Raw genomic sequence first — 14618 nt, 5'->3', positions numbered from 1 at the left:
ACAAAGGGTAAAAATAAGAGAAATGTATTTTATTAAATGACTTTATTCTATAGGTCTGATGTGATCAGCAGTCACATGACAAACATGGCTGTCTGATCTGCAGCTGATGTGTGTGGAGCACCTGTTGGTAACACCTGTGTGGAAAACGTGCTGTACACAGTTTATTAACCCTTTAAAGAAAGGCAGGAACAAAGAAAGCAGTGCAGATAAGGCGGAGGAGCGACTTTAGACCAGGAGCGGAGCGGCCCTGCCTCCTGGTTTGTGTCAGGACCCGAGCAGCTGCATTCTGATTTTGGCAATATGTTTCAGCCATAAAAAGCTGAGGACGGTATGGATTTGATTCGATTATGGATGTGTCCATGTTGATAATTAACTGTCTTGTTCTTCCAGTCAGTGATTTGGTTTTTCTTCCACGACGTTTTGTTCCAAAAACCAGCAGCAGATTTAAAATAAGACTCAATAAAAACCAAAAAAATCTGCACTCCTCAGGAAGTCCTGTCTGACTCACATGTGACCGGCAGTCACATGACTAAAAATCCGTGATTCATCACTGGTTGAGTCATCTGGCTGACCTGTTTTCTACAGTTCATATTTTATACTAATGAATAATCAAAGAATGAGTCTTTATGACCTCTGTCTGAATCAGTGTGTTGTTCCACACACAGACATGTCTGAGGTCTCTCTGCTTGTAGCCACGATGGTGCTGTTTCCCAGAGGAGGAGCAGTGACCACAGAGAACACACTGACTGATCATGTGACAGGAACTGATTGGAGTTCAGAGGGTTAATCCACGTCTCATATCAAAGTAGAGACAGAATGTTGCGTTGGTAAACAGCTCCTCTGCGCCGCGGCGTTGCTTCACTGTTGGTCCTGCGGTTCACGTCCTGGCGGAGAATTTCTCCCCCTTCAGGGGTGAAACCTTCAAACTTCATCTCTCAGCCTGCTGACCCGAAAACCATTTGACTCCTGTCATGTGGGAAGCCGCCTGACACAGACTGATGATCCTCTAAGAAATAATGACAGCATGGAAGAGAATGGCACGAAAAGCAGATCGTTTCAGCGTGACGGCTGCGCGTCGGTTTCTCTTTGACGGACAGCTCGGCTTCAGAGAATGAGAGAGAAAAAACGCTTCCCCGTTTGTTTTACGGTGAGTGATTGTTTCCCTCGACGGGCTGGTGGAAATTTAAAGAGAAACAAAAAGAGCATTAAAGAGCTCTGCTGTACAGGACACACCCTTTGTGTTTCTAACACATTAAGGAAACCTCCAGGCCACTCATAAAATAAAACAACATCTTTCTCTCTCGGCCATAAAATAAAACAAGATTGGCTGCCTCCGCAAAAAAACACACAGGCAGCACTTTTCTCCCTGTTTTCCTCTGAGAAGAATGACTGTAAATGTGTAATTAAATTAATAAAATAGTCCCTGGTAGTAAATCACTGCCCCTGAGGATGCCTGATTGCACAGCTGTGTGTGTGCGTGCAGGAGTGTGTGGTTACGGGTTAGCATATTAAAAACAAAATGGCAACACAGGCTTTATAAATGTTCGCCCAATCCGGAGGGCACGGCGCTCACACAGCATCACCTCTGGTGGTTAGTTAGTGAGCTGAGGCGGGGGTGGGGGCGGCGGCGGCGGCGTGGTATTAGGCCGCGGTGCGCGGTGCCAGATTCTGCCATAATAAAGGCATTACAACGCTCCTCATTAAACTATTTTGGGTGCAGGGGCTGGCATGGTGGTGAGGGGGTGTAAACATTAAGGTAGAGGCCCTGCCTGCCAGGGACTCTCTGCCAGGGCACCTCTATGTCACCGGTGGCTGCAGGCATGTAATTACAAACACATGTGTGCTGATGGGGCTCCAGGGGACCCGTGTGATGAGAGAAAGAGGCTGAACGAGAGAAAAATGTTTGAAGAAAACGGTGCAACAGTCAGCAAATAAAGCTGCATCCAACATGGAGGACGATGAATATAGAAAGGCAATGTCCCCCTGGGATTAATAAAGTATTTCTGACTGAAACATCTGTCAGCTGAAAACCATCTGACAGCACCACGCCTTCATCAGTATGGCTGAGCCATCTGTGATGTCATCCATAGACTTCTGAGGAGCCATTTAGGGTCTGAGTTCTAGGCTCCAACTGTCTCAGTAAGTCCACCTGAAGTTCTGGTTAATCCAAATACAGACAAAGAGGTGGAAAAGTGCAGTTTCCCACTGCAGCCACTAGAGGCTGGCTCCTAATGTGAGTCAATCCTCACAGAAGTCCCCGTAAAATTGTCCAACTCTACTCTCTTGAGTTAACCCGCTTTGTCACACCTGGATGAGACAGAATTTTCATATCACTCTGTGGTTTTATTGTAATAAGACTAAAAGTGTTGTGACGGGCTCGAGGAGATGGGCCCCAGATGTGGCACACGGAGTCCAAAAACAGGCCAGCTATGGCGGTACACAGGTAGAGAGTTCGAGAAACAACAATACAGTATGGGCTTGACCAGAGCTGAGACGTAGTCCAGATTTCAATAAGCAGGAAAACAGTCCAGGAGGCTGAGGTAACAAGCGAAGGGAGAAGTGACCAGTGACCAGAGGGCTGTCCACACGGCAGAGGTAGAAACAGGAAGCAGGCTACTCACAAGAGCTGGTAATCCAAGAGCCAAAAAGGCAATCCAAAGACCAGGGAATCCAACAGGGAAGGCGAAGGTACCGACAGGGCGCTAGCTAGAGAACAGAATCCAAGACAGAAGGTAATCCACTCGACAGGCAAGTCCAAAGAAACAACACTGGGACGCACGGGAAATCCACAATATGAACTGGCAAGGAAAGACAGGCAGGCATCAGTTCAAATAGTCAACGGGGCCCCGCCCCATGGCGGGAATCGCCCTGACCTGAACCGAAAGTAGTAGCTAGTAGTAGCTTTGACAGTTGCCTGCCCACCCCCCAAACGTTTGTCTTGTTGTGATTAAAAGCCCGATCCACCGAAAGCTGCAGATTTTGCCCTTTTTATTAGATCACCATTGGGCGCTGGGTTCTGGGTTTGAACCTGCGGGCCCCCTCGCCCACTGTGTACAGGACAAAGTGGTTTAAGACAGAGTGGATGGATGGATGAAGGGTTGCCTGTCCTCCATCCTCCCACGGAGCAGAGATGTGACTCCTGCCGTTTGTTTATCTAATCTGAGTTACAGCCTCATAAATGTATCTGCTGTCGCCACCACAGCAGCTTTTCTTAACGCCCGTCTACATTTACCCATGAAATGAGCCGTTTGAATCTGCGGCCAGGCTCTTTCATCAGTGCTGGTGTTGATCATCTCTCTGTCTGTCTCTGTGTCGTGGTCACATGATTACTGCGGCGCCACATCAGAGCGCCGCCGCTGTTACACGTCCCACTTTTAATGTAAACAGGAGGGGTTGCCATGGAGAGGCTGGCAGCGTCGGCCCGTTCTTACCCTCTTTCTTTTTCCTACCACCATCATCATTATCAGGCACCTCAAATGTTACACAGCACCACACAGCTGCACAAGCCCGACCTACAATGTGTGTCACTCAGCTCAATACACAACAGCTCCTAATGCGGAGGACGCTCACATGTGGAGGCCGGTCCGTTTGATGCCGCCCTGCCTGTGTTTACTCAGAGGATGTCCAAACTAAGACATTTAAAGATGTTTTCCACACTCTGCATCCCAAAACAAACATCTGGTACCAACATGGTCCGAAGCCGGACGAACCTTTGTTCTGTCCTGTGATCATGTTTATGTTGCTTTTCACCCAGGTGTTGATAATAAGTGACGTCACTGGGCGTCCACACCCCAGCACAGACACACCTGACTCTGTTTTGCTGGTTTGTTGTTGCTCCGAAAGGTAAAAGTGAGCAGTGACAGGTTCAGTACCAAGGCCTCACAGACACCACTCTGACGGGCCTATTTTGAGACAATGAAGAGAGACTCTGAGCCATCCATCCACCCCGATTCCACACATGATACAACCGACTCCAAATGACCACGCTGACAGCTCGCTGTGGGCCTGATGGAAAGCAGAATCACAGACAATCCTACATTTCTGAGATGGATTCTGCAGCATCAGTTTTCTGAGTGCTGCTAGCGGAGGACCTGGAAAAGGTCGTCCACCCTCTTATAACTGCTCAATGTGGCTCTGAGACGACTGAGGAGGGGAGGAGGTTTTTCTACGAACAGCTATGCTTCTTTTATCTACACAAGTCCTCTCCATCAGTCCTGAAGTGAACCAGGACAAGACGGCAGACTGAATGTGAGACAGAGAGCGACGCTGATCAAGACATCCTCCCACAAACACACAGTTAATCAGAACCAGGGAGCGGCCTGCCGAGCTCTTCCCCTCACAAACCGCCTCCATATTTTGTGGCTCTGATTGTAAACATCGCTCTGGATGACACATTCCTGAGCTGCATCATCGCACCGCAGTGGGCCAGCTGATACTGGGAGACTGGGAAGGTGGTGGTCTGATGCCATGGGAACCAGTTACAGAGATCAGCACACACACACACACTGGATACACACAGATACAAACAAAAACAAACTGACGCTCCCGCATGTGACAGACAGCAGTGTGAGGTGTGAGTCTTTACACACTCATCTATGTGTTATTATTATTATTAGTCAGTGGATTCTGTTCTGAAACAAATCTGACCGAGGACTCGGGAGGCTGTGGGCTCCACCACAAACAGGCTGCATCCTAAAAATCTGCAGACCAACACGGGCCAATCCAAGGCTCCTTCCAACGGAACACAGCAGACCCCACAAGGCTGAGGGGTCAACCTTTATCGACTGCATGTTGCTAAGCAACAGGAGCAGTCATATGATAAACAGGAAGTAATTATCAGACTTTAACAACTGTGGGTGGGTGTGGTCCACCTCCACAGGAGGGCGCCAGTTAGGCACACACCTGGGAGTACAGACGTGGGTTTCCTGGTGAGGACAGGACCTTTAATCTTATTAAAGCTGGTTTAGTTAGTAGATAATATCAGTATCATTACATAACAGAGGGAAATGTCCTTGTAAATCAGTCTCATTTCAAGTGAAATACTTCAGGTCATATTTGAGAACACGCTGACATTTTCTGTGGATTTATAACCTGGATATTTTGGGAACAAGACAGAAAAATGCAGAGCGTTTATGGAACATGCTAACACGTCATGGGTCAGTGCAGGTTTCTGTCCAGTCTTTAGGTTATAATTCAGGAATGAACTGTGTGTGTGTGTGTGAAGCAGTGGTTGTGGTTTCGTCACGGTGCTGTTGGAGGTTGAGAGTTCACTGTAGGATTTATTGGAATCTGAACTAATTGAAATACTCTGAAATCACATGAAATCACAGCAGATGTTTTTGAACATTTTTAGCGACTGGCTGCTACTTTTAATAAAAGCTTATTTACAAGAATGTTTTCTATTTGTGTATTTGCTCACTTGAAAGTGTGTGTGACCTCTTTTGTCAGCCCACATTTGGCTTGTTTTATATCTGCATCCAGTGAGCCTCATAAAATTTGATTTTCAAAATAATCAAATCAGTTTTATGTAATTGTTTATGAAGAACATAAAAAGGCCTAACGAGGGCAGGTCATAAATTATCATAATTATCAGGGCTCTTTTTGTGTTTAGAACAATGAGTCATTATTGTTTTGCATATCCACAAACACGACACATACTTGGGTTTAATGTGATGAACCCAGCTGGGGCTCGACGTTTCTATAAATCCATACACTCGGACTGGGCGGGGGGGCGTTCCCCCTCCGTGACTCCTGTTTGCTCCGCTCCCTGCAGGTAATGAGGGCGTGGCTCCACACGGCATAGGAGCACCAGAAACTCTGGGGGAGGGTGTACCCACGCCAGAAACTGCTAATAGGCATTCTCTCCTCTGCCTGCGCCTGATTGGGACCAGATGTGTGTGTGTTACACTCTGGGAAATGGCTGAGATGAGAGACGGCGAGGCCGCCAGAGCCACAATAAATTCGTGGAACGGCTAATGAATAAAACAACAGTGGATTAAATGTGCCATAGCTAAAAATAATTTGATTAAGAATCTGATTCGGCGGCCAAATTGTTGGAGGCCACGCTGGAGACAGCTGCATCTTTATTTGAGGCCACATTTTCCCTCCTAATGAGACGTCGATCGGGTGCTTTTTATGGGGGTTTCTGGGCAGAGCTGCAGGCCTGATGAATCAGTTGTCATCACGTGTGATTGCCTGTTTAAAAAGTCCCAAACTTTCTGACTCTGTTTAGTCAGGTTCAGCCGGGGTCAGCCCAAAGTCAAAACACGTCCCTGCTCAGCCAATAACCTGCCTCGGTCTGCAGGAGGCTCCGGCTCGCTGTCACTTTCATTAATCACGTCTCGATGCAGACGCTGGACTGAACATCATCAACTACCCATAAGTATGGAGCTGCATTTAAAACATGGCTAGCCTAGCTTAGCATTAAAACTGACAGCAGGAGCTCATCCATTCCGAGCCCAAGTGTCCACGAAGCATTTCTCTTTTGTCAGCTGTTGGCCTCCTGAGTGCAGACTGTGTTTTTACTGTGTGCAGCTGAACAATTCTTCAAACTGAAAAGCTCGGAGCTTCTCGGAAAGGAGCTGGCATCATCACCGTCACCTCTATGACTCCACGTCGCCATGGTAACTGTTAATACATGATGATAACAAGTTGTTTTGACTCAGGTCTCCTCCTCCTGCTGCAGAACGATTGCTGGATAAGAGAGGAACGGTTTGTTTGACCCGCTCTGACGCACGTCCTTACTTCTTCTCGTCCGTCCCTCAGGTCCTGTCGTCCTCCGCTTGTGTCTCTCTCGGTCTGAGAACCTGCCTCATCTGACTGCTTGTATTCTTCATCTCAACACAAGCTGACAGACCGACTCTGTTGCTGACTTCCATCCATTGACCTGGGCCTCAGCTCTCTGGATGAGATCCAATCAGCTCCATGCTTTACACAAAAAAAACAGACTGCCAGGAGAAACCGTGGAGAGGCAGGTGAGGCAGGTCTCCTCCTGACAGGTGGGTCTCGTCGAAGCTACAGACCAGTGATATCAGATGTTCTTGGTAAGATGAGATTGCTGTAAATGGACTCAAGTGACTGCCTAAAGCAGAGAATCATCCAACAGCATCCAATAAAAGTGAAAAAATGCTGTTGCGGGGCAGTAAATAAATCTTTGTTTTACAGAAACTGGTCACTCACGCCATGTTTGCTGCAGTGTCTGTGTGTCAGAGTGATAAAGGCCAACTGCTGCATGATGTCAGGCTGCTGGTTAACGCAACAAACTGACTGCAGATGGCAGGCTGAGAGGTCAGGGATGGAAATTAAAAGAACAAATTCAGAACAGCAGCCGAGGAGGTGCTCCAGCCGGGGACGAGGAAGGAAGGCCGAGGGGTCAGCGTGGAGACTCCACGTTCAGATTTTCAAACAGCAATTAGAAAGAAGTTCTTCCAGCTTTCGGCTCAGAGCCCCGGCGACAGCCTGACCTCTAATCATCCTCAATTTCTTCCAGGCCGCGACGCTCTGATACTGGCTGTTTATTTTTCACGGCACTTCCTGTCGGACCGAATGTGTCTTCAGGGGCAGGGGTGATGTGCACACTTACTGCATGTGTTGACTCATCTAGCAGCACGAGCAGCCAATCTTCCATTCAGAACCAATTACCAGTCCAGACTGCCAAACGCATTGAGACACTCATCACCGAGACTCCTCATCAATAACACAGAGTTATACGAAATCCTCCCAGCAAACAGCACATACTGGAGACTTCACATTGATATCTGTGACTATATGACTGCTAAGTACCTCATTTTCCTCGCAGCAGGACGTCCAGTCTGGGTCTGTGTGGGAGTTCAAAAGCTATTTACCAAAGTGTCAGCTGTCTCCAGCTCAGCTCCATTAACTAGAGTTAGATGGAGTCTAACGCAGCACAGAGAGCTTCAGCACTGAGACCACAGAAGGATCTTCCATCTTGCAGGCTAAGAACACTTGAAAATGATATATATACATATAATTGTTTGTACTGAGTGAAAGCCTCATCATCCTCCATCCTGCTGTACACAGGAGGTTCAGAGGATGTAGCGTGGTCTGAATGTTTTCAGACACTTTCTCTCAGTTCACCCAACAGAATCTGATGTGTGACAGACTCAGCTTCAGAGGCCTGATCTACTTTCCCCTCCAAACGTGTACATTGTTTTATTAACAAAGAAGCAGATAGATGATGTTTTTGCCAATGATTTAACCAGAATATCTGTGAGAGAAACACACCTTGGAAAGTTTGGTGTTCTTTGAAAAATGATGAAATATAAAGTATACATGATGGAATATAATCTTCAGGCCTTTAAAGTGACGACAGCGGCTGACAGTGTGACTGATCAGAGGAACGAGCTGCACAAGTAGTCCTGTTTATATTACAGGATTTACACATACCAAGAAACGACACCAGTTTAATTACTAATGTATAAACTCACTTCAGATTAATGCCCTCTTGCTGTGGAAGAACTTTCTCTGCTTGAACAGCAGACCTGAACTTGTGAACTGAGCACAGCATTAGCCTCCTCCTCTCCTATCAGTACCACCCATTCCTCCGCTTCCACCACCTCTGACCCTGATCTGCCTCCACAGGTCATCTCAGTAATGAGCCATGTGGTCGCTCTGGCTCTCCCTAATCAGGGATCCAAGGCCGGCCCATCCTCGGCCCAACACAGGAAAACACACCGAGTCTCTCTCTCTCTCTCACCCATCTGGCCTCCATGCCTCACTCTGTCTCCACTCTGCTGGCGATTTATGCCCTCCTGAGGTGTTTCGCCTTTTAACTCAAACATAATTGGCCCCCAGATGCAAAAAAGATGTGGAGGCCAGTTTTTATTAGTTGCCAAGCAGAGGTCATTGTTTTGCATCGCTTGGACTCCTCAGTTCTGCCAAGTCGAAGTCTATACGATGACCAATTACTGAGAGAAATAACGAGTCTGACAGTATGAAGTGTGTAAGGGTAAGTACTGAACAGCTCTCCTGTACACAGGACTCAGACAAGATTCGTCTTTCTGGGTCGTTGAAGTTTGACTGAAGATCAGACATCAAAGTTTCACCCAGAAGGTGATAAATGGTGGAACCGGTTCTGAAGTTTAGCAGCAATACAAGTGAAAAATGCCTCAGATATCTGGTGGCACGCAGGCTTGTGTGTGTGCTGAATCAATTAAACGTTTCAAATCCTTTTGTCTGCTAACAAAGAGGGAGAGAAAATCAAATTATATCAGACGCACTGTGACAACAGGGTGACTAACCCTGCACTTCACAGAACAGCCACTTAAATTACATGCAGCTTTCACGCAGTGTTTTCTTAAATTAACCTCTGACCTCCAGGCAGCCTAAAGATCTGCAGCTAAGAATAAGAAAACACATTTCTATAAAATTAAAAACACACACACACAAAAAAAACATTCTGGACTAAATGTTTACACTTAGAAAGGTTTTCTTATTACTAAAGTCATAATTCTGTCTGTTCAATTTAATTATAATCATGTTTCTAGTGTTTTATAAATTTCTGACAAAATGTCATATGATTATAATAAATAATTCAAACTATAAGGCCACAATTATTTAGATAAGAAACTTTATAAGGATAATAATGTATTAGTAACGCGGCATGCCATAAATATGCCTTTGAAATGTGTGTTTATTTGCAGGTCATATTTACTGAAAGGGAGAATACAATAAAAACAATATTTTTTAAAAACTCATTTAAACTAACCAGGGAGTTAAACTGATCAAATAATCGAGGTTTGTCTTTTAAAGGTTGATTTAAAGGTTGATTTTTGTTCAGGCGGGATCTGCGCCGCCTCCTCTGCGGGTCTGTTTGAGGTCCTTGACGTGGCATCAATAAACAAAGATGGCGGCGGCGTTTAACGCTTCCTGGAGTTTCACTGTAAATGAGAAACTTTTAAATAAACGTCTTCGTCAAATATTTCCTGCATGAATCGGGTGTGTGTCCGTGTTGTGTTATTTTAGAAGCGGCGCAGTAACATGAGCGGCTGGGCCGGTTTCTCTGATGAGGAGCTGCGGAGGATGCAGCAAAAAGGTAACGTCTCTGCCTGATGTTAGCAGCGCCCGGATCACCCACAGACACGGTCATTTAACCAGCGGCCACTTGATGTTGGTGTGTTCAGCAGTAAACATGTCGGCGTGTGTGTTTCAGACCCCGCTGTACCCGCAGCCCGCGGTAGAAAGCCGGCTCCAGCGAACCGGACTCGGCAGCAGCTACAGCGGGAGAGGGCCCTGCAGCTAGCCGGTCAGAAAACCGCAGCAGCCGAGTCAGCCAGCCTTCCACCCGAGCAACAACTCACCAAACCGACGCCGAAGGAAGAGCCTCAGCCTCAGCCCTCAGGCCGTACAGGAGCCCCGGCTGTCACACAGGAAACCCAGCAGGAACCAGCTGAGATGAAGCTAGACGGGAACCATCAACCGAGCCCGCCGGTTAAAGAGCTGGAGACACAAGAGGTGGAACTGTTAGTATACCCACACTCATCTTATTTATCCGTGAAACGTGTTACTGCCTCATTTAGAAGCTGATTCTGAGACACAGAGTACAGTCAGTGATCATGGTGACAGGGGCAACAGTGGCGCAGTGGGATAGCAGGGTTGTGTGTTCTTGGGCAAGACACTTCACCCTAGCCTGTGGCGCGCCTTGCTAGTCATTGTATGACACTGCTTGTGCAGCAGCCGTAAAGAATTTCCCTCTGGGATTAATACAGTATCTAAAATAAAAAAAAAAAAAAATAAAAAATAAAGATTATTCGGCTTCTCATCCTCCTTTTATCAATAAATATGAGCAAACACCAGAGTAACCAGTCCATAGAGTACAGGGGTCTGTGTGAAATGTGTTGTGCATTCATTTCTGTGCATGTGTTCACAGCCGGGAAAAGACCCGCCTGGAGCAGCTGCAGCAAGAACAGAAACTAATTGAAGAGAGGAATAAACGCAAGAAGGCTCTGCTGGCCAAAACCATCGCCGAGAAGTGAGTACTTCAAATCACCTGATGCTGTGTAGGTCTGTATGTATGAAATCACTCCAAGTTAAAAGAGCTACTTCACATTTAACCTTCACACACAGTCACACACAGGGAGGCAGGAGGAAGTGAACTTACATTAAAGGTTTGTCATCGTCCGCAGATCCAAACAGACCCAGGCAGAAGCCGTGAAGCTGAAGAGAATCCAGTATGAGCTGCAGGCCCTCGACGACATGGTGTCCAACGACATTGGCATCCTAAGAGGGCGGATAGAGCAGGCCAGCTGGGACTACAGTACTGCAAGGTGAACACTGAAGTAACCCTCTTCCACAGTCATTATCTCACCTTTGTTTCATCCACTGTAACAAAGCAGACTATCTGCAGTGAACAGGGCCAGTCAGCACAAACATCACTTCTCACACCTGTTACTGAAAACGGTGATGATGACTGTTCTGTCCCCGCGCTGCAGTGCACAGTCACAGTCACATGTTTGGGCACTGAATGCAACAGCAGGGCTACAAATGTCTCTATGAGTTCATTTATTTGAAATACTACCTGTAATAATACAAGTAATTTGTTGTACATGGTCAGCTGTAAACTCTTGAAACACTGCCCCCTGCGCCTGGTTACTGGTACTACTGGTGTGTGTGTTCATGCACCTTTCAAACTCTTGTTAGGCTTTTAGTAAATTAAACAGAATCCTGTTCAATTTACTAAAACTCAAATTTTATGCTGATAGTTTGTATTTAACTTTCTCAGCAGGACGGACTGTAAACCGTCATGTTCACGCTGCGATGCAGTGTTTGGACCTTGAGAACGTAGCTGTGATTTCTGTGTAGCTCCACGTCGTTCCAGATGTTTGTATAAAGGCAGGAGAGGCCGACCTTCACACACCGGTTTCACCGGGCTTTGTTATGATTACGCTGATTTAATCACCTGTTGAGATGCAACATAAAACCCAGAGGTGAAGCTGGACGTCTGAAAATGTTTGACATCATTTGGTTTGTTACCACAATGTTTCCAAACAGCATGTGGCGTTCAGCTCTTCACAATTAAAACAATCTTTTTGTGCGTTAAAACACTGTGAGGGGATTTGCATCGGGGCTGGAAATATGCAGAGCGAGAGCCAATAGGATGCCTGCATTACAATACAAACAAAAACCTAACATTGTTTCTGAAATGTTTAATTAAAATTTAATAAAAGAAGCAGATTAACAGCAGATTATTTCCTTTTCAGTTAATCTGGCTTTTGTCCAAAGGCTAAAAATAGATTCTGATTCATTGGCCGTGGGAACAAACAGCAACGTCCTGCAAAATAATCTCTAAACATGCAGGATTATTTCTCTCCTAAGAGAAACAAAACTAGTCTTGACATAATTTTGGACTTGATTTGTTCTTGAGAGTAGTTAAATTTGGACATTTCATAATGTGCGCTCTGCTCACAGACTGTCAAAGAACAGGCGTCCTTGGATGTGAGGAAAACTGCTGCTGCCACAGATGAGATTTAAATCTAAACCAGAGCGTCTGAAGTGTTCTGCTTGCTTTCTGGTTTTAATGTCTCTTGTTTTTTTGTCACATTTTGTCTCAGAAAGCGCTACGAGAAGGCCGAAGTCGAGTACGTGACAGCCAAGCTGGACCTGCACAAGAAGACAGAGGTGAAGGAGCAGCTGATGGAGCACCTCTGCGCCATCATCCAGCAGAACGAGCTGCGCAAAGCCCACAAGCTGGAGGAGCTGATGCAGCAGCTGCAGCTTCAGGCCACCGAGGAGGAGCTGGAGAGGCAGAGGGAGGAGGAGGAGGAGAGGAAGAGGAGAGACTGTGTGGAGACCCAGGTTGATGGGAAAGAGGGCAATGGATCAGTGCAATCAGGCAAAGACTGTGGACCCACAGAGGAGGAGAGAGGAGGCGACGACCAGCAGGAGCAGCAACTGACAATCAAAACTCCAAAGACTGAACAGGACGGTGAAACTCTAGAAACCTGTCCTCCGAGTGAGACTGAGGCCTCCTGATGCTCAGAGAGACAGACGCCCGTCAGCTGCTCTGTAAGATATCTGCACATTGAATACTGTAGGATCCACACTAAGAGCAGCTCCGCCCCTGAAAATGATTCCTCCTGCTATACTGTATACTGAAACTCTAAAACAAACTCAAGGATTGACTCACATGTGACCAACAGCATCAAGGCCCTTTTTACGTTGGACACAAAGTCTGGTCCCGGTGAGGGAGAGTTGATTCACTAAGTCAGCATGCAGGACCACGAGTCAGTGTTGTCTTCAGGGCAGATTTTAACATGACAAACACCATGTGTGTAACTCATGGGACTGTTCATGTTCTGTTTTTTTATACATAAGGGCCTCTGTTGGTCCACTGAACCATACAGGGCTGCTCAGGAGTCACGGGCAGTGAGTAGAAGAATGGACAATCCAGGTCCTGTATCCCTCTATGTATTCAATTTGGCCCGACTCGGACCATTTGAAAAAACTCTTGCACAAGCGTTCTATGTTTGTCTAGATAGAACTGTTTGGTACTTGTCTGGCTCTGTACATGCAGTAAAGTGCGATGTTATCACAAACCTGCTCAGCTCTACATGACTGCAGGTCCGATCCGTTCTGCTGCCGGCCTGTCGAGAAAACGCAGAAGGTTAAATTAATCAAAGATATAACTATCATCCGGAGTTCAGCCTTTTGTAGTTTATTTTTTACCATTAAATTCCCGTCTAATGAAAGCTCATGTGTCAATCATTCTCCTGTTGCTGTGTCAGCAGAAGTGAGCCTGCGTGCGGAGCAACGCTCTGACGCTGGTATCGATCCTGACACTGAACTGCGGTTTCTTTGTCGGTGTTGAAACGCAGAGCCTCTGCTTCCACCGACAGTGATGAAGTCTTTGGCAGGCTGCGAGCTCTTCTGTGTAGTTGGGTCTGATATTTCCCTCCAGCAGCAACAAAGCTGCATCACGGAGTTTAGATCTGGTTAAAGGAGAGAACGAAAACAATCAAATCAAAATGACATGACGGCTTTAGAAGCACAGAAAGGAACACAATCTTTCTGGTGTATTTCACTGCAGGTCTTAGCAGACGGGGCCGAGCTGCAGGAGCTGGTGAAGACATCTGCTCATATTTGATCCGAAAATGTACGATTTAATTTGGATGTTGTTGTAGAAGCTGGAGCGCGGTATCACTGAAACATTTGGGTGTGTGTGTGCTTCCAAACATGTGGTTCTACATCACATGTGAATGATGTCCCTGAGCAGCAGAAAGATGGCTGTGTTTGATTGTTGTCTCTGAGGCAGGATCGAACCCTCGGCCCTGTTTACTTCCTGGAAGGCCTCCGCTTTGTGTAGTGGATGAAGTTGTCAGGCGGCTCCGGCCGGCCGGGCTCGTGTTTCACAGAGCTCGTTCTCATGTTGTCAGTGCAGCTGAGGAGCAGTGGGCCTCCTGAGCAGTAAGACGATATCTGTTAATGTATGTACGGACACGGAACAATGTGTCAGAAATAATGTATGACAGTAATCTAATGGAAATGTAAAACTATACGTGTGTCTGAGCAAAGTGATTTATTATGAACTGAAGCATATATTTAAAGAAAGGCGATGGACACTATGGTGACATCTTTGACTGCAATAAACCTGGAGAAGTCTC

The 14618-nt window shown here is 46.5% G+C and overlaps 1 protein-coding gene and 1 long non-coding RNA gene across 2 annotated transcripts; both read left to right on the top strand.

The window, feature by feature from the left end:
• Positions 1–925: 925 nt before the first annotated feature.
• On the top strand, positions 926–9418 carry LOC114434748 (uncharacterized). The gene is made up of 3 exons (XR_003670504.1): positions 926–1147; positions 6766–7043; positions 7165–9418. It is a non-coding gene; the product is annotated as an uncharacterized LOC114434748 (long non-coding RNA).
• A 441-nt stretch (positions 9419–9859) lies between these two features.
• Positions 9860–14618, top strand: gorab (golgin, rab6-interacting). Its single transcript, XM_028404772.1, has 6 exons — positions 9860–9901; positions 9985–10054; positions 10172–10481; positions 10889–10990; positions 11145–11285; positions 12570–14618. The coding sequence occupies exons 1-6, from the start codon at positions 9866–9868 to the stop codon at positions 12988–12990; spliced, it is 1080 nt and encodes a 359-aa protein (XP_028260573.1). The 5' UTR covers positions 9860–9865; the 3' UTR covers positions 12991–14618.

Source organism: Parambassis ranga, chromosome 4 (assembly GCF_900634625.1).
Source record: "Parambassis ranga chromosome 4, fParRan2.1, whole genome shotgun sequence".
Taxonomy (NCBI): domain Eukaryota; kingdom Metazoa; phylum Chordata; class Actinopteri; family Ambassidae; genus Parambassis; species Parambassis ranga.
Note: the sequence above shows the minus strand (reverse complement) of the source record. Positions and strands in the feature narration are given on the sequence as shown.